The 20,653-nt window shown below is 44.9% G+C and overlaps 1 protein-coding gene across 2 annotated transcripts in view; it reads right to left on the bottom strand.

Annotated features, from left to right (window-relative positions):
• LOC139415016 (serine/threonine-protein kinase D3-like) overlaps positions 1-20,653 on the bottom strand; it is a 59,561-nt gene that overhangs the window by 3,203 nt on the left and 35,705 nt on the right. Inside the window, exons 3-18 of one of the 2 annotated variants that reach the window (XM_071162752.1) lie at positions 20,436-20,574; positions 15,652-15,783; positions 15,234-15,391; positions 12,117-12,309; positions 11,017-11,094; positions 10,041-10,221; positions 9,212-9,335; positions 8,986-9,063; positions 7,484-7,760; positions 6,343-6,395; positions 4,919-4,991; positions 4,358-4,464; positions 1,939-2,100; positions 1,383-1,481; positions 858-1,125; positions 141-226 (exon numbers count right to left, since the gene is read on the bottom strand). In XM_071162752.1, coding sequence (XP_071018853.1) covers positions 141-226; positions 858-1,125; positions 1,383-1,481; positions 1,939-2,100; positions 4,358-4,464; positions 4,919-4,991; positions 6,343-6,395; positions 7,484-7,760; positions 8,986-9,063; positions 9,212-9,335; positions 10,041-10,221; positions 11,017-11,094; positions 12,117-12,309; positions 15,234-15,391; positions 15,652-15,783; positions 20,436-20,574 — 2,208 coding nt within the window. The remainder of the gene's footprint in view (positions 1-140; positions 227-857; positions 1,126-1,382; positions 1,482-1,938; positions 2,101-4,357; positions 4,465-4,918; positions 4,992-6,342; positions 6,396-7,483; positions 7,761-8,985; positions 9,064-9,211; positions 9,336-10,040; positions 10,222-11,016; positions 11,095-12,116; positions 12,310-15,233; positions 15,392-15,651; positions 15,784-20,435; positions 20,575-20,653) is intronic. The other variant, XM_071162753.1, reaches the window with a different exon arrangement.

Below are 20,653 nucleotides of genomic sequence, written 5' to 3'. Positions count from 1 at the left end.
AGTACAGGAAGACTTTCATAGATCCTTAGATGGAGTAAGTTCTATTTCCACAGCAGAGTGAACTGAACATCATAAACATGTTGCATTTAATGATGTGATGAATGTAGTGTGACAAAGTAGTCACTGTGCAGGTGTGTTACCTGGAGCCAGGGGTGACTGAGAGACTTGTCCACACTGTAACGCTTCCTCATCTTCACCTGGAGGAGGTTGTTGATCAGGTCTGTGGCTGAGGGTATGGATGGACCAACATGGACAACATTGACATCAGAAACAAGTGATATCTACATTTCCATCCATTCATCCCTTTACTCTGGCCACTCCAGACTATAATGAAATACATGGCTACCTCTAGGTTGAGTCAATTAGGACTACAAAACTATTCTGCTGTTCTCAGCCTCAAAGTTCCAAAGACATTTCAAAGAGATGAGCAGTAGGCCTTTTTCTGAGGTGGAAGATTGAAAGAGAACACACCCTGAGAGGTGAAGACCACTGGTAAAATCACAGCAAATGTTATCTTTATTTAACTAAGCAAGTCAGTTAAGAACAAATTCTTATTTACAATGACGGCCTACCCCGGCCAAACCTGGACAACGCTGGTCCAATTGTGCGCCACCCTATGGGACTCCCAATCACGTCCGGATGTGATATAGCCTGGAATCAAACCAGGGACTGTAGTGACACCTCTTGCACTGAGATGCAGTGCCTTAGACCGCTGCACCACTCGGGAGATAGGTAGATAGGTGGTCTACAGGTCGACCCACACAGGCTACATCCCAAATGGCACCCTATTCCCTACTATACATATGGGCCCTGATCAAAATATAGGGTGCCATTTGGGGTGCATGCACTTCTCTTACCCTCTCCAGAGATGTCCTTCCAGGGGTTGGAAGGGTACATGAAGGCAGCGTTCTGGATCTGGTCGTTGATGTCCTCGTCCTCGTTGAAGGGGAAGGTCCCACTGAGGCTGACGTAAACGATCACACCTACCGACCACATGTCCAGGGAACGGTTGTAACCTTTACTGCGTAGGACCTCGGGTGCCAGGTAGGCGGGTGTGCCGACCACAGAGCGCCTGAACGACTTCTCGCCAATGATGCGAGCGAAGCCAAAGTCACATAGCTTCACCTATAGGAACGCACATTGGAACCAAGGCCATCACTGAGCTGTCATTCCTTACGGGTAAGTTCATTTTCTATTATTTAGTTAGCAAAGTAATTATAAGTGATTGATAACAAATTCTCTTTTACAATAACAACCTGGTTAAATAAAGCAATAGCATAATGAATCAGTACTTCAGTTAGCTTGTTGTGGTGGACCACAGACTTAGTAACATAATCAGTATTGCATTGCATCATGTTATGGTATACAGCTCATGCACTCACCTGAGGGAAGGGCTCCGCAGAGGCCAGCAGCACATTCTCAGGCTTCAGGTCACAGTGGACAATGTTCTTAAAATGGAGATGCCTCAGAGCCACTAGGATCTGCGGGTCAGGAAGCACATGGGGTGGGGTGACTTACTTCTGGCTGAGCTATGGTACTTATCATTACCTCTAAAAGGCACCAGGCCTAGGGCAGTGGTTCCACCAACTGAATTTTGCTCTGCCTAGAGTAACCCTGAAGTACCCCCTCATGTACATTTTAACAGTAGGACTATGGTCTCATGAGTCTTCTCAAGTGCCCCCTGTTGATTGGCCAAGTACCCCCTGTTGATTGGCCAAGTACCACCAGGCGTCCTAGTACCCCTGGTTGAGAACCACTGGCCTAGGTTAAGGTTTTGGGTAACTGTTATAGGTACAGTGTAATAATGATTAATTACAATAGTTATTACATTGTACTGACAGGAACAATTATAAAGTAATAAAAACACTGTATGCAAAGTGTTACCGTGTTGGTCATTACGAGGTAGATCACAGATATTACTGAGTACTGAGTAGTGACCTGTGTGACCAGGAACTTGGTGAGACGCTCAGGGAGCTTGCTCTTCTCACTGGATAGGATCATCTCCAGCATGTCTCCATGGAGCTTCTCCATGACAACAAAGACCCTCTCGGGGGTCTCGAACATGCACTCCAGGTTGACGATGCCAGGATGGTGAAGGTTCTGACAGGCAGGGAGACAGGGATTCAATTCAATTGAATTAGTTTAAAAGATCATTTATCCCTGATGTGCAATTAGAGGGAGAAGACCTTAGAGACAAATACACTATGGGCTGGGTGACAGATGACCTCAACAATGATGAGCAAAGTGATGCACGCACACAGTGTATATATATATATATATATATATATATATATATATATATATATATATATACACACACACACTGAGTGTAGAAAACATTAGGAACACCTGCTCTTTCCATGACATAGACTGACCAAGTGAATCCAGGTGAAAACTATGATCCCTTACTGATGTCACCACTTCAATCAGTGTAGATGAAGGGGAGGAAAGAATGATCTTTAAGCCTTAACACAATTGAGACATGGATTGTGTATGTGTGTCATTCAGAGGGTGAATGGGCAAGACAAAAGATTTCAGTGCCTTTGAACGGGGTATGGTAGTAGGTGTTAAGGAGCACCGGTTTGTGTCAAGAACTGCAACACTTCTAGGTTTTTCATGTGTATCAAGAATGGTCCACCAACCAAAGGGCATCCAGCCAACTTGACATAACTGTGGAAAGTATTAGAGTCAGCATGGACCAGCATCCCTGTGGAACGCTTTCGACACTGTGTACAATCTAATCCCCGACAAATTGAGGCTGTTCTGAGGGCAAAAAGGGGAGTGCAACTCAATATTAAGGTGCCCTTAATTTTTGATAGAGCTCTAGGGTTCCTCTGTGGAGATGAGAGAAGCTTCCAGAAGGACAACCATCTCTCCAGAACTCCACCAATCAGGCCTTAATGGTAGAGTGGCCAGACGGAAACCACTCCTCAGTAAAAGGCACATGACAGCCCGCTTGGAGTTTGCCAACAGGCACCTATAGACTCTCAGACCATGAGAAAAAAGATTCTCTGGTCTGATGAAACCCAGATTGAACTCTTTGGCCTGAATGCCAAGCGTCACGTCTGGAGGAAACCTGGCACCATCCCTACGGTGAAGCACGGTGGTGGCAGCATCATGCTGTGGGGATGGGAGACTAGGGTTAGGGATAGGGTTACACCAGTCTCAACGTCAACAGTGAAGAGGCAACTACGGGATGCTGGCCTTCTAGGCAGAGTTGCAAAGAAAAAGCCATATCTCAGACTGGCCAATAAAAATAAAAGATTAAGATGGGCAAAAGAACACAGACACTGGACAGAGGAACTCTGCCTAGAAGGCCAGAATCCCGGAGTCGCCTCTTCACTGTTGAAGTTGAGACTGGTGTTTTGCGGGTACTATTTAATGAATTTTCCAGTTGAGGATTTGTGAGGCGTCTGTTTCTCAAACTAGACACTCTAATGTACTTGTCCTCTTGCTCAGTTGTGCACCGAGGCCTCACACTCTTTTTATTCTGGTTAGAGCCAGTTTGAGCTGTTCTGTAAAGGGAGTAATACACAGCGTTGTACGAGATCTTCAGTTTCTTGGCAATTTCTCGCTTGGAATTGCCTTCATTTCTCAGAACAAGAATAGTCTAACGAGTTTCAGAAGAAAGGTCTTTGTTTCTGGACATTTTGAGCCTGTAATCGAACCCACAAATGCTGATACTCAACTAGTCTAAAGAAGGACAGTTTTATTGCTTCTTCAATCAGAACAGCAGTTTTCAGCTGTGCTAACATAATTGCAAAAGGGTTTTCTAATGATCAATTAGCCTTTTAAAATGATAAACTTGGATTAGCTAGCACAACATGCCATTGGAACACAGGAATGATGGTTGCTGATAATGGGCCTCTGTACGCCTATGTAGATATTCCATAAAGAATCAGTTTCCAGCTACAGTAGTCATTCACAACATTAACAATGTCTACACTGTATTTCTGACCAATTTGATGTTATTTTAATTGACAAAAAAATAGCTTTTCTTTCAAAAACAAGGACATTTCTAAGTGACCCCAAACTTTTGAACGGTAGTGTGTGTGTGTATATATATATATATATAAAACATGATTTACTACAGGGTTTGTTTTCATCAACTAACACCCCACTCCACATAGTGGATATGATGTGTATGTACCAGGGTCCACAGGCGTACTCTGAAATCTGAAAAAAAAGTCTAACATTTCTTCACAACAGTCTTTCACAAATCTAGCATGAATCAAATCTTTATGTTTCATTACTGGTGTGAAGTGAAACAATAGCGAAACATAGCTACTTTAGATTCCCAGGCTATCAGGGTCTAGATTGGCTGTAAAAGAGCCAGGCTTCTGTGTCTTTTATCTACCTGGAGAATGGCCACCTCGTTCCTTAGCTGGCTCTCCTGCTTGGTAGGGAACCTCATCTTGTCGATGATTTTGATGGCCACGTCTCTCCCAGTCTTTCTGTGTTTACCTACACATGAGAATGAACCAGATAAATCACAGACTACTCGCTGCAGACTGTAGCAAATTAACTGTCTGTATTTCTTCCTCTGTCTCGAACTATAGAACAGACAGAGAAAGGAATTCTACTAATGAAAGTTGATTTGCATAACATAGAAAGAAAAATAAGTAGTCTTCCCCTCCCAGTGATTGAAACTTTAAAGAGAGGAAACGTGGATGGATGGATGTACATGAAGCCAAACGGAAGGGAACACTTCCTCTACCTCGCTCTCCAACCAAGGTGCATGAATTGAGGAGCAAACTGAACTCTTGGAGGACAGTGGAAGTTGATAAAAGTGCTTTGTTATTGGTAAAAGTATAACCAAACCATTTCGGCCCTTTAGCCTTCATCAGGACTGAATTTCATCTCCACTTCACCATGTACATGAAGCCAACAGAAATACTGTGGAGTCAGTCTGACTTACCTCCATACACAATCCCAAACTGGCCCGATCCAAGGACCTCATCAGCAAAGATCTGGTAGACTGAACTGATATCCTGAAGAAGGGAAAAGACATACAGTGTCCTCGGAAAGTTTTCAGACCCCTTGACTTTTTCCACATTTAGTTAGTCTTATTCTAAAATGGATTCAATTGTCCCGCCCCCCCCCCCCCTCCTCATCAATCTGCACACAATACCCCATAATGACAAAGCAAAAACAAGTTTTTAGAAATGTTTGACAATTTATAAAAAAAAAAAAATGCAATCACATTTACATAAGTATTCAGACCCTTCACTCGTTACTTTGCGGAAGCACTTTTGCCAGAGATTAGAGCCTCGAGTCTTCTTCGGTATGGTGCTACAAGCTTGGCACACATGTATTTGGGGGGTTTCTCCCTCTCTTCTCTGCAGATCCTCTCAAGCTCTGTCAGGTTGGAAGAGGAGCATCACTGCATAGCTATTTTCAGGTCTCTCCAGAGATGTTCGATCAGGTTAAAGTCTGGGCTCTGGCTGGACCACTCAAGGACATTCAGAGACTTGTCCCGAAGCCACTCCTGCATTGTCCTGGCTATGTGCTTAGGGTCGTTGTCCTGTTGGAAGGTGAGCCTTTGCCCCAGTCTGAGGTCCTGAGCGCTCTGGAGCAGGTTTTCATCAATCCTGACTAGTCTCCCAGTACCTGCTGTGGAAAAACATCCCCACAGCATGATGCTGCCACCACCATGCTTCACCGTAGGGATGATGCCAGGTTTCCTCCTGACGTGACACTTGGCATTCAGGCCAAAGAGTTCAATCTTGGTTTCATCAGACTAGAGAATCTAGTTTCTCATGGTCTAAGAATCCTTTAGGTGCCAGTTCCAAGCAGGCTGTCATGTGCCTTTTACTGAGGAGTGGCTTCCGTCTGGCCACTCTACCTTAAAGGCCTGATTGGTGGAGTGATGCAGAGATGGTTGTCCTTCTGGAAGGTTCTCCCATCTCCACAGAGGAACTAGAGCTCTGTCAGAGTGACCATTGTGTCCTTGGTCACCTCCCTCCCTGTTTTTGCTTTGACATGCACTGTCAGCTGTAGGACCTTATATAGACAGGTGTGTGCCTTTACAAATCATATACAATCAATTTAATTTCCACAGGTGGACGCCAATCAAGTTGTAGAAACATCTCAAGGATGAATAATGGAAACAGAATGCACCTGGGCTCAATTTCAAGGGTCTGAATACTTATGTAAATAAGGTATTTCTGTTTTAAAGTTTTTATAAAATTGCTAACATTTCTAAAAACCTGTTTTCACTTTGTCATTATGTAGATTGATGAGGAAATATATTTTTTATATTCCTAAATTCCTTAGTTATCAGGAATGCTTGTGGAGCTGTAGCATTACACAGCTAATATGCTGTATTGGATAGACACTTACCACATTCTCTGTGATCTGTGAGTTAGACACTGATATGCTGATAGAAATGTCCTCTGAAGAGACAAGAAACAGATTATGTGGGGCTTCAAAAATAGTAAATGATCAAGCATTATTTGAAGCAGGACGCACCAAGGACACATGGTCATTTTCTTAGTTAAGTATATTTTGATATATATTTTAATAACAACTAAATCCTAATTGGCCTGAGTGGCAGTCTGTTTGTGCTTTAATGCCAACTCGTTTTCATGCTATGGCTTGACAGCAATGGAGTTGGCAAGAGAACACGTATCTGGGACCAGGCTAGAGCCACTATTCAGTAGTAGAGACCCGCAAGGCGAAAGCACAGCCTGTGCGTTCAGTACGTTTCCATTGGGGTTTCCATTGATTCTGAACCCAGGCCCAGCCATGGTGGTTAAGGTCGTATCCAGTGTTCTATACTAGCACTCTGTCCCAGTAGTGGGTCACCAAATACCAATCAGCTGGGTCAACCAAAGGCTGGGTTTATGTAACACAATCCATAGAGAAATATATAATACTGTCTGTATTGTATGCACAGGCCAGTGGAACAAAGGCTGTATCCCAAATGGCACCCTATGCCCTATGTAGTTCACTACTTTTGACAAGAGTCATTGCATAAGGAATAGGTGCCATTTGGGATGCAGACAATCTCGATGCAAAATTGAACCCAAAGACCTCGACCAATACGGCCTTCTTTTTAATTGGTCTTGCAGTAAATAGGCCACTAGTTTGAGCATGTGAGACGCGTTCTTTGTGTGAGAGTAGTTAACCATCAAATGACCAAACATCGCTTATACTCCTTTGTGTGACTACAGAGTGTTTGAGTTGAATGATGTTATATCACTCTCCATTAATTAAATGATGGGAGGAATTTTCCTATCACTAATCACAGCCAGAGAGAAATCAAACAGAGCTTGAAAATCCCCTAAAATCTCTTAAATCGTCTTAAAATGTCACCATTTAATTTTCCAGTAATACACTTTGAGCAGGCAGCGGGGGGTCACAGCTGCGCGCACACACACACGCTCATAAAAACATACAAATTGCGTGACATTACATTTGCCTGATCTCCTCAGCAGATCTCAATCACATTAGCAGCAGGCCAGGGTACTATTCTACTCACTGTGATCCTTGCCCTGTCCGGGGCCAGTGCCGACACTGGGTTGCGGAGTGACGGGCATCAGGGCCTGCCGGATGGCCTTCTCCCAGCCCTGGGCCACCTCCAGCCCCACACCCGTGGCAGCCAGGGAAGGGTTATGGAAGTGACCACTGTTATTCTCCCCCACATAGTAGACCATAGTGGCAGTGATGATCTCGAAGCAGTGGGGGTTGCTGCCCTGGGCCAGGCTGTGGAAGTCCTGAGCCTGCTCCACCTGCAGGATCTCTGACAGGGGGATCTCCTGAGGATGGAGTCAGAGGAGCAGGGTCAAAGGTCACCAAAGGTCACAATGGATTGTCAGCCAATCAAACGATCCGTGAGGTTGAGGTACTCCAATCAGCTGCTAAAAAGTACACCTATAGCGTCCTAACGTCTAACTGTCCCAGGAATAACTACACTCTCAGCTCTACCAGGTCCCCTCTCTCCTCTTCTCAGCTATGGTCTCTACTCTCTTCTCCTCACTCTCTGACAGCCTTTGAGGAATGAAGTGTGGGGCTTTTCAAGTCCATTTTAACATTCCGCTGCTGTAGCCGAGCGAACCAACACACCCACAAGGAGAAGAGAGAGAGAGAGAGAGAGAGAGAGAGAGAGAATTGCTGGCCAGCCAATCGTCTCTCAGTCAGCCCAGTCTGCTGCGCCCATCCGGGCCTCTGTCGCCAGTATAAGATTAACTGCTTGTGGTTTGCCGAGCGTGCCACATGACAGGGCGCTCCGCCGGGTCAGGGGGGAAGCAAAGCGCTCCCCTGATTAAAAGGCAGGACGTGCCTCCCCGTTCTGGGCACGAGGCATGCTGGCAGCCTGCCAGGCAGGCAGGGAGGGAGGAACGGCCAGAGACACCACAGGGAAGCCCCCCAGTCTAGTCCTGGCCCTGACGGTCGGTCTGCCACAGGAGGAGCACGCTCAGAGATTCAGCCACAGGGCTCTCTCTCTCTCTGTGTCTCTTTCTCTCTCTCTCTCTCTCTCTCTCTCTCTCTCTCTCTCTCTCTCTCTCTCTCTCTGTGTCTTCCTCTCTCTCTCTCTCTCTCTCTCTCTCTCTCTCTCTGTGTCTCCTCTCTCTCTCTCTCTCTCTCTCTCTCTCTCTTTCTCTCTGTCTCCCTCTCTCTCTCTCTCTCTGTGTCTCTTTCTCTCTCTCTCTCTCTCTCTCTCTCTCTCTCTCTCTCTGATGCAAAAAGAACATGAAAGGAGGAGAGAATAGAGAGGGAAAAGACAGCCTTGCCTGTCTGTCTGTGGGAGGATGAGGGCAACACCTTACTTTCTTCAAATAACACCACAAGCGTTACTAAAATGTTCACTACATAAATAGAAAGCAATAACTGGAATGACAGGACCTTTTCTAGCTTGTCTCCAAGCTTCACACTACACATTAGACCTGTCACTTTTGACCTGTCAATGTCTTTTTATTGTCTGTGTAACTTCTATAATTGGACAGAGACGTCTAATAAGAGATGTGATGACCGGTCTTGTACCTTGTAATACTTGGTTCCCGTTTCATTCTGCAGCAGGGTCAGACACTTGCTGTCCAGCCTCCAGTAATGCCTCTTCCTCTGAAAACAAAAAACGATCAAAGCAGTGAGTTATCATCAAAACCTCAAATAGCATCTCTGAAAAATACTATTGAATTGCAATCTCTCTCTCTCTCTCTCTCTCTCTCTCTCTCTCTTTTTTTTTTAGATGATCCAAGAGGTTTCTTACCAGGTTGTCACGGCTGGTGTAGTGGACCATCCATCCCTCCCGAACCATGGTTGAGCTCTTCCGCTTGGTTTGTTTTATGGACTGAACCACCCGCATTAGGGGGATGAAACTGCTTGTCATGGGGCTACACAAAATGACAAGAGCACGTATGAACAAATGTATTCCTACCCACTGGGCACAGACATCAGTTTAACGACAAGTTTTGATTTACATTTGGTTGAGACATGTCACCATGTCATTGGATTTAGGTTAAAAGTTGGGTGAAAAAAATAGGAAATGCCCTTCAGTTGATGACTTTTTGCAACTCCAATGAGTTGTCCACATTGATTCACTTTTTTTAGGGTGGTTGAAATGACGTGGAAACAACGTTGGTTCAACCCATTTTTGGGTAATGTCAATTGCCAAATCATTGACATACATTCATAAAGCTTATGTGATGTAACAACAAACTCACAACTATTTTCATATACGAAATGCAACAGAACACAAGGAACTCCACAATTGAACGCATATGCACACATTATACGTATTCATTTCATGAAACATCATACTCCTTCCAGTCCAGTGCTAGCCTGTGGTGGCTGAGTTGGGAGAGATGAGACTCTCACGAGACATGACACAAATGTAGCCAAAGAAGAGGACTAAGGGCTCTATTCAATCTGTATCGCAGAAGTTCAGCTCATTTAAAGGCAATGTTCCTGCGTTAGCACAGAATGCATTCATGGTAAATGCTGCATATATCGGCTCAATCGGAAATTACCTTTAAGTTTCTATTGCCCAATCTGTAACACTTCGGTGATACAGATTGAATATGGCCCTAAGTAAGTACCTGATAGCCTTCACTGTGTCCTCGTCCTTGTCCCCATCCAGACAGGGCCCTTCAATGTAGAACTTGTCGTCTGGGGTGGAGGGCTCCTCTGGGTCTTCCATGCTCTGGCTGCCCTCACTGTTCACATCACTGTTGTCCACCTCCATGGTAGTCTCAGAGTCGGGGCCAGGACTGGCTGGTTCTGGGGCAGGAGACACAGTAGGAGGGGCGTGATATTGATTCATGAATGGATTGATTGACTTGAAACAATATTGATTCATGAATGGATTGATTGATTTGAAACAATTAAGTACAACAAATCCCAGAGGATGACACATTAAATACACTTATTTCCACTGTGGTCCTCATGTGGTAAAGGTATGTACTGCTTACTAGCCTGGTATCCTACTGTATGAACTGTACATGTGGTAAAGGTATGTACTGCTTACTAGCCTGGTATCCTACTGTATGAACTGTACATGTGGTAAAGGTATGTACTGCTTACTAGCCTGGTATCCTACTGTATGAACTGTACATGTGGTAAAGGTATGTACTGCTTACTAGCCTGGTATCCTACTGTATGAACTGTACATGTGGTAAAGGTATGTACTGCTTACTAGCCTGGTATCCTACTGTATGAACTGTACATGTGGTAAAGGTATGTACTGCTTACTAGCCTGGTATCCTACTGTATGAACTGTACATGTGGTAAAGGTATGTACTGCTTACTAGCCTGGTATCCTACTGTATGAACTGTACATGTGGTAAAGGTATGCACTGCTTACTAGCCTGGGTCCCTACTGTATGAACAGTACATGTAAAGAGTTGGCTACAGTACATAGCGTATGGGACCTGGCTAACTACTTACTACATGGGGGAGGCATTCTTCCACATATCCATCAATACATCCAGTACACTGGGGGCAGAAATGCTTTTGACTAAATAGTGGGGACAAGTTATGGAGGCAATTTAAGCTATACACTTGAGACAAACTTACCTCCATTAAAGGAAACCTCACCAAGGCAGTCTCTTGGTATCTTGGCTGCACATCTCTTATGGCAGTTAAATTTACAATCTGAAAACACGAAGATTCAACATCACGTTCACTCAACCGACTGTACGAAGATGCCATATGGACATACAGTGGGGCAAAAAAGTATTTAGTCAGCCACCAATTGTGCAAGTTCTCCCACTTAAAAAGATGAGAGAGGCCTGTAATGTTCATCATAGGTACACTTCAACTATGACAGACATAATGAGAAAAAAAATTCAGAAAATCACATTGTAGGATTTTTAATGAATTTATTTGCAAATTATGGTGGGGATACATGTCCTCCAAACACAACATTCTCCCAATCTTCTTCTGGATCATCCAAATGCTCTCTAGCAAACTTCAGACGGGCCTGGACATGTACTGGCTTAAGCAGGGGGACACGTCTGGCACTGCAAATCAAATCAAATCAAATTTTAGGATTTGAGTCTCTGGCGGCGTAGTGTGTTACTGATGGTATGCTTTGTAACTTTGGTCCCAGCTCTCTGCAGGTCATTCACTAGGTCCCCCCGTGTGGTTCTGGGATTTTTGCTCACCGTTCTTGTGATCATTTTGACCCCACGGGGTGAGATATTGCGTGGAGTCCCAGATCGAGGGAGATTATCAGTGGTCTTGTATGTCTTCCATTTCCTAATAATTGCGCCCACAGTTGATTTCTTCAAACCAAGCTGCTTACCTATTGCAGATTCAGTCTTCCCAGCCTGGTGCAGTTCTACAATTTTGTTTCTGGTGTCCTTTGACAGGTCTTTGGTCTTGGCCATAGTGGAGTTTGGAGTGTGACTGTTTGAGGTTGTGGACAGGTGTCTTTTATACTGATAACGAGTGGAGGACAGAGGAGCCTCTTAAAGAAGAAGTTACAGGTCTGTGAGAGCCAGAAATCTTGCTTGTTTGTAGGTGACCAAATACTTATTTTCCACCATAATTTGCGGGATCGAACCCGGGTCTGTAGTGACACCTCTAGCACTGCAATGCATTACCTTAGATCGCTGTGCCACTCAGGATCCCTCTATCTACACAACATAATTCCAGTGTTTGGAGCGCCTCACCTTTGCACTGCATGCCCTGGCGGAACAGGCCTTTCAGCAGGCGTTTACAGAACTGGCAGATGGTTGGTCTGGTGTAGGTGTGCACTGAGAAGGTGTGAGGCACCTTGACCCTTCCCAGCACCATCTTCTCCATCCAGATAGGCCTGCCGCTCAACAGGCTGTTACCCTTCCCTGCCCCCTGGAGAGGGCGCTGCTGAGGGGATGAGAGACAGATAGAGACAGAGGAAGAAGAGAAGAGAAGAGACAGACCGAGAGAGGATAGGGGAAGGTAGCACAATGGGGAAAGGGAAGGAAAAGATAACAGATAGCACAAGAGAAAGAGTAAATTTGTAAAAAAAAAATAGGAAAAACATTCCAGACATTACCATACTGTGTATTTTATGTTGTATCATCTCTACAGACTGTAATGTCCTGAATAACATCTCACACAGATTTTATTGTACAGTATTTTCAGTCACCACTTCTTTAGAAAGGTACTGGACACACAGGCAGGAGAGAAGTAGCCGGTGTAAAACAAAAAATAAGAGAATTTCATTGGGTGACGATGAACAGACCTTATGAAAAGGCTTTGTTTCATCTGCCTTGACTGGGAGGCAGCAGAGCAGAGTCAACCATGCTGCTGGTCTGTCTTGACTGGGAGGCAGCAGAGCAGAGTCAACCATGCTGCTGGTCTGCCTTGACTGGGTGGGCGCAGAGCAGAGTCAACCATGCTGCTGGTCTGTCTTGACTGGGTGGGCGCAGAGCAGAGTCAACCATGCTGCTGGTCTGTCTTGACTGGGAGGCAGCAGAGCAGAGTCAACCATGCTGCTGGTCTGCCTTGACTGGGTGGGCGCAGAGCAGAGTCAACCATGCTGCTGGTCTGTCTTGACTGGGTGGGCGCAGAGCAGAGTCAACCATGCTGCTGGTCTGTCTTGACTGGGTGGGCGCAGAGCAGAGTCAACCATGCTGCTGGTCTGTCTTGACTGGGTGGGCGCAGAGCAGAGTCAACCATGCTGCTGGTCTGCCTTGACTGGGTGGGCGCAGAGCAGAGTCAACCATGCTGCTGGTCTGTCTTGACTGGGTGGGCGCAGAGCAGAGTCAACCATGCTGCTGGTCTGCATTGACTGGGAGGCAGCAGAGCAGGGTCAACCAAGCTGCTGGTCTGCCTTGACTGGGTGGGCGCAGAGCAGAGTCAACCATGCTGCTGGTCTGTCTTGACTGGGTGGGCGCAGAGCAGAGTCAACCATGCTGCTGGTCTGTCTTGACTGGGAGGCAGCAGAGCAGAGTCAACCATGCTGCTGGTCTGCCTTGACTGGGTGGGCGCAGAGCAGAGTCAACCATGCTGCTGGTCTGTCTTGACTGGGAGGCAGCAGAGCAGAGTCAACCATGATGTCGGTCTGTCTTGACTGGGAGGCAGCCGAGCAGAGTCAACCATGCTGCTGGTCTGCCTTGACTGGGTGGGCGCAGAGCAGAGTCAACCATGCTGCCGGTCTGTCTTGACTGGGAGGTAGCAGAGCAGAGTCAACGATGCTGCCGGTCTGTCTTGACTGGGAGGCAGCAGAGCAGAGTCAACCATGCTGCCGGTCTGTCTTGACTGGGAGGTAGCAGAGCAGAGTCAACCATGCTGCCGGTCTGTCTTGACTGGGAGGCAGCAGAGCAGAGTCAACCATGCTGCCGGTCTGTCTTGACTGGGAGGTAGCAGAGCAGAGTCAACCATGCTGCCGGTCTGTCTTGACTGGAAGGCAGCAGAGCAGAGTCAACCATGCTGCCGGTCTGTCTTGACTGGGAGGCAGCAGAGCAGAGTCAACCATGCTGCCGGTCTGTCTTGACTGGGAGGCAGCAGAGCAGAGTCAACCATGCTGCCGGTCTGTCTTGACTGGGAGGCAGCAGAGCAGAGTCAACCATGCTGCCGGTCTGTCTTGACTGGGAGGCAGCAGAGCAGAGTCAACCATGCTGCCGGTCTGTCTTGACTGGGAGGTAGCAGAGCAGAGTCAACCATGCTGTATCTTATTTGAAATAATTGTCTAATCACAAGTTCATACATAGCTAGGTACACAGTGTTGGAGTAGTGAACTAAATGTAATTTGACTAGAAATGTAATTAGATTGTGCAGTAGTTTGGTGGTAGTTGAACTAAATTCAAATCTTGGTAGTGTTTTCAGAACTTCATTACTTTTTGACATGTGGTGGTGTAGCTAACTACTGGAACTACACACAACTTTTTTTTGCTAAAATAAAATATGGGTGAAGTAGGCAAGAATTTCCTTTCTTTTTCACCATCAGACCTGCCTAAATCTCACTATGGTTAATACGCTAAAGAACACATCCTGTTAACACCTGACTCCAGAGAGATCTGTTCTTGAAATTTGTAGTCTATGACATTTTAGATTTAGATATGATAATTTTTCACAAAGTGGTTTGGGGTGTAATGAACTACTTTTTCATAGTAACTTTAGTGAAGTAAACTATATTTTTCTTAAGGGTAGCTTTGTGTAGCTTAACTTCTTTCAGTAATTGGTAGCTTGGTAAACTATATTTTCAGAGTAGCTTCCACAACACTGTAGGCACATTTGTTAAAAAGCTATTTCACATCTTGGTGGTCATTTTAAACATCACAACATCAACTTAACTGACCAGAACAAAATTGCCCACTACATAAATATTTTGAGACACAAATTGCGTGGGAAGGAAAATAATCAAGAGTATTTGTTTTTAGCATTATGTTATTCAATATATAACGTTATATATTGAATGAGTGAGAAGTGGATTAAGTTAATAATATCACAAATAATCCTTTGTTTAGACGGTACAATACTGCATGAGGAGGGACTGAAGTGACTTTATGAAAGTGATTAACATGAAGAGCCTTGTTTCTTCAGTAAAATGGTCCCTGGGTTTTGGTATGTATACACGAGTTTTGTCATAAACACTCTGTTTAGGCTCCCAACCACTAATTGGCCAGCCTGACTGAGTGCCTGCCTGCATACGGAATGTATGTGTGCGTGTTTGCGTGTGTGTATGTGTGTGTTCGTCCACGTGTGTACTCACTACAGAGTGCACTGCTTTTGACCAGAGGCCTATGGGCACTAAATAGGGAACAGAGTCCTATTTGGGACAAGGACAGAGAGTGTCTCCCTACCTCTTCCTGGGAAACAGGGACATGTTCGATGGGGGCTGGGCGGGGGACGGACAGCATGGCTCCAGGCAGGGACACGTTGGACAGCCGTCTCTTTCTCACCCCGCTACAGTTGTTAGGGATCTTAAAGGCACAGCGCTTGTGGTAGTTCAGCCCACATCCTATAGAGGAGGCACAGTACTTAGAAACCATACATGCATGTCTCTCTCTCTCTCTCAGACTTATAGTGAATAGTGTAGGTCATGTGAATGACCTGTATCCAGGTGAATGTTCAGTGCTGTTTTACTCTTCTATCAGGTTACATATGATTAAAACTATGTGAGACAGGAGTTTGATTTGAGGTGAAACCTAGGTCAGGAGTGACGTGACTGGGATCAGTAGCTCTGGGCTGAGGGGGCACTGGGGCAGGGTCCAGACATACCTTCACATTTGAGGCCCTGTCGGACCAGGCCCCACAGCATCTCCCCACAGTCATCACAGAAGGCCGGGGCCTTGTAGGAGTGCACATACAAGGCATGGGGCCGGATCTGGAAGTCCTCGACAGTGGCTAGAGCTGAGACACAAACACACACTGGGTTAGTGTACTGCAAGAAAAACAACATTAACAAAGAGGCGAGACAAGCATGGACATGAATACCAGAGGAAATGGATTGTGATGAGTCATGATCAAACCATTAGAATGTTTGAAATGAAGTGGGCCAATCCTTTAGCAGAAAGCCAGTAGAAATCGCCCCAATCCTACAAGACTGTCATGATGTTATTATTTTTCAACTGTCATTCTGATTCAGAGTGTTGTTAATTCCTTTCAGATGCATGTCAAGTACAAAACAGACCCAGCTGATGAATGGGTGGCCGTCCTATCGCCTCTGACCACAAAACGTCTCCCCCATCATTTTCTGTTACTTTTCTGACGACTCTAGCTACGTATTGAATCACCATTTATCGACATCCAGGATGTAACCTACTGCCTGACGGTCGTTATGGTTGACTTGAACATTGTGCCTTTGTGGTTGTGTTACTATTCAGACATATGAGTGGGTCAAAAGTTTACTTACACTAAGTTGACTGTGCCTTTAAACTGCTTGGAAAATTCCAGAAAATGATGTCACGGCTTTAGAAGCTTCAAATAGGCAAATTGACATCCTTTGAGTCAATTGGAGGTGTACCTGTGGGTGTATTTCAAGGCCTACCTTCAAACTCAGTGCCTCTTTGCTTGACATCATGGGAAAATCAAAAGAAATCAGCCAAGACCTCAGAAGAAAAATTGTAGACCTCCACAAGTCTGGGTCATCATTGGGAGCAATTTCCAAACGCCTGAGGGTACCACATTCATTTGTACAAACAATAGTACGCAAGTATAAACACCATGGGACCACACAGCCGTCATACCGCTCAGGAAGGAGGTGAGTTCTGTCTCCTAGAGATGAACGTACTTTGGTGCGAAAAGTGCAAATCAATCCCAGAACAACAGCAAAGGACCTTGTGAAGATGCTGGAGGAAACAGGTACAAAATCATCTATATCCACAGTAAAACAAGTCCTATATCGACATAACCTGAAAGACCGCTCAGCAAGGAAGAAGGCACGGCTCCAAATCCACCATAAAAAAGCCAGACTACGGTTTGCAACTGCACATGGCGACAAAGATCGTACTTTGTGGAGAAATGTCCTCTGGTCTGATGAAAAAAAAATAGAACTGTTTGGCCATAATGACCATCGTTATGTTTGGACGGAAAAGGGGGAACACCATCCCAACCATGAAGCACAGGGGTGGCAGCATCATGTTGTGGGGGTGCTTTGCTGCAGGAGGGACTGGTGCACTTCACAAAATAGATGGCATCATGAGGAGGAAAATTATGTGGATATATTGAAGCAACATTTCAAGACATCAGTCAGGAAGTTAAAGCTTGGTCGCAAATGGGTCTTCCAAATGGACAATGATTCCAAGCATACTTCCAAAGTTGTGGCAAAATGGCTTAAGGACAACAAAGCCAAGGTATTGGAGTGGCCACCACAAAGCCCTGACCTCAATCCTATAGAAATGTTATAGGCAGAACTGAAAAGGCGTGTGCAAGAAAGGAGGCCTACAAACCTGACTCAGTTTCACCAGGTCTGTCAGAAGGAATAGGCCAAAATTCACCCAACTTATTGTGGGAAGCTTGTGGAAGGCTACCCGAAACGTTTGACCCTAGTTAAACAATTTAAAGGCAATGCTACCAAATACTAATTGAGTGAATGTAAACTTCTGACCCACTGGGAATGTGATGAAATAAATAAAAGCTGAAATAAATCATTCTCTCTACTATTATTCTGACATTTCACATTCTTAAAATAAAGTGGTGATCCTAACTGACAGGGAATTTTACTAGGATTAAATGCCAGGAATTGTGAAAAACTGCCCGTATTTGGCTAAGGTGTATGTAAACTTCCGACTTTAACTGTAGTATGGGTCCTGATCAAAAGTAGTGCACTATATAGAGAATAGGGTGCCATTTGGGACGTAGACATAGTTAATTGGGGTATTCATGAGTCACTTTAATGTAGTTACATTGAGAACTGTTGAGTGACATGCCTGTTCTCTCCCTGTTGGACATTTCTCTGAGGGCACAAATTGGCTTCTTTCTCTCTGAAGTCTAGCCACCTTTGCTCTTTGCTCAGTCCAACCCTTAATTTCATGTCCGTTTTCAAAGAAAATAGATTTACTGTTCATAAACCCCTCTCTGTCTTTTTATCAATAGGCGAACATGAAGGCCAAGTGGTTGAAATGAAAAACAGCGCCATAGCAACCGCATTCTCAGTGAGTACACAACAAACCAGACAGCGTTCTGAAAGGGCAATTATTCACTTTAGAGGAGAGATGAGAGCATTCTGCACTCAGAAAAAAAACACACTGCTCTGCTATTGGTTTTCTAAATGACACACAGGTTAGGTACCTAAAATGTATTCATAAGACTATACATGATAATAATAGTCTTATCCTATCCTTAATCTAACAATGACTAGGTGGGGATAGATGTGAAAGTGCATGAGCAACATTAATCAGGTCAGGATCAACGTCCTCATCAATCACGGAGAATCAGCAACTACAGAAATATAAATTGCATTGCTTTGAAATTGGGAGTCAAGAGTAATCTGCCACGGTCTCTGAGAGACACCAGCTTAGACCTTGCAGAACAGAGCAGAACATAACAGAGTAGAACAGGGAAAAATAGAGTAGAACACATTAGAACAGAGTAGAACAGGGCAGAACACAACAGAGCAGAGCAGAGTAGAACAGAACACATTACAACGGAACAGAATAGAGTAGAACAGGGCAGAACAGGGCAGACCAGGGCAGACCAGAACAGAGGCTAACAGGGCAGAACAGAGCAGAGCAGAGTAGAACAGAGCAGAACAGCGCAGAACTGGTCAGAACTGAACAGAGCAGAACAGGGCAGAACAGATCAGAACTGAACAGAGCAGAGCAGAACAGGGCAGAATAAGGCAAAACAGAACAGGGCAGAATAGAGCAGAACAAAGAAGGTGACAGGGATCTGAACCGAGCTGAACTCAGCAGCCCTGTCTGGGCAAAACCAGAAAGGGAAAAACATGACATTTTAGTCTTTTATCCCGAGCACACAGAGTAGCAGGTGATGGAGAAACGTATAGAACAGTCAGACTAAAACTTAATCAACACTACATCTGCACTGACTGTGGGGCCGTGCTGCACCAAAAACAAGCAGAGAGGATCAGGAAGTGGTCTGGGGTTGAGTCTTGTGTGGTTGGGCTGTGAGTTCATACATTTCATCTTGTGTGTTGGATTTCTAAATTAATACTACTCTGGGGTGTGTAGCTGTTCAGGTGTTGGTTGAGTTTCACACCTAGGATGATCAACAACAGACCACAAGGCACTGCCATTGAAAGGGAATATGCCCACCGAAAATGTTGTGGGGTTATCATAGGTTGACATAGGGGATGAATACTGAAGGGGATACATAGGAGAGACATGGGGGGTGGGCATATGGACAAAATAGTAGCTACACAGGAGAGATCTGGAGAGATCTGAAACACTGGGGTGTTACAGGGTAAACAAAGAGATCCCTGTACCTATAATGTGGCACATCCTAAATGTGACGGTCTGGCTCGATTCACTCTTATGTAGCAACATTTTAAATAGTGTTTTAAAAAAAAATTAAGTAGAGACTCAGAGCTAGAAAACTGTATATAATACACTACAGTTGAAGAACAATGGGAAAGTAAATCTGCTTTGAAAGTTAAAAGACTTGTAACATCCCTTTTGAGAAAATGGCCCTTGAATGTTTTGGTACACCTACGGGAGAGCACTTCTTTGTCTAAACCCATACAGCATTGTTCACACCCTCTTTATCCTTAGCCCCACCCATCTCTTTGAGGATTCACATGTGAGGCCATGTACTGAACAACCAAAAATGTCAAGACTAAAGGCTGGTTTATACTACGCTTGCGTTCATAAATTAAATCTGGAGTGCCAGAGTGTGCTCAGAGCGTTGTCATATCGACCGGTTCGTAAATTCAGAGCGTTTCGCTCTCGGAGCATTCAGAGTGCACACTGGACACTCTGGCCGAGGAGTATGGTTGATCCAAGCGTTCTGACCTAACAACAGCACCCAAGCTAATTGGCTAACGTTGGCTAGCTTGCTAGCTACTTCCAGACACAAATGAGAGAACTCTGACCATTTTACTCACCGTAGCAGAGCTGGTTAGGCTGTTTTCATGTTATCCAGAAAGTAGGTGACTGTAACTGTGCTGCTGGCAACAATTTAATTATGCTTTTTTGCCAACGTTTACTGACACTGGCCATATTCAACGGGTGTTGAGCGTTCGTAAATTGATTCTGTTATTATGGCACAATCAGAAGAGAGTGCTCTGAAAGAGTAGATAGAATTGACCATCTCCGTCTATTGACAGTAGTCTCAGTGATCTCATGAACATTCTATTGAAATGGTTACTTGCATAGTGGAGTCTTTTATTTAGACGTGTAGCTAGCTAGCTAAACAACGAACCATAATCGCAACTCATAATGTTACTACCCTGCATTAATCTGCTTCATCTCTCGATATCAACCTCATCTCTCAATATCAACCTCATCTCTCAATATCAACCTCATCTCTCAATATCAACCTCATCTCTCGATATCAACCTAATTTCTTGTGACATGGAGTATCTCCAACCCTTTTCCAGGTCTCACCGGAGAGGACCACCTCGATCAGGTCTCCCTCATGGATGTCCTCCGCTGACGTCAGTCGCTGCAGGATGTTCTCTGAAGTTAGATCATGGCGGAACAGAAGGATCTTGTCGTACATGCCAAAGAATCCACACTCTGGGAACTGGGAGGAGGAGGAGGAGGAGAAGTATTACAGGTATGTTTGGTTTACACAATATGTCACAGTGCAGTGCTTCCAATAA

This window comes from Oncorhynchus clarkii, chromosome 8 (assembly GCF_045791955.1).
Source record: "Oncorhynchus clarkii lewisi isolate Uvic-CL-2024 chromosome 8, UVic_Ocla_1.0, whole genome shotgun sequence".
Lineage (NCBI taxonomy): Eukaryota > Metazoa > Chordata > Actinopteri > Salmoniformes > Salmonidae > Oncorhynchus > Oncorhynchus clarkii.
The sequence above is the reverse complement of the archived record's forward strand: the minus strand, read 5'-3'. Positions and strand labels throughout refer to the sequence as shown.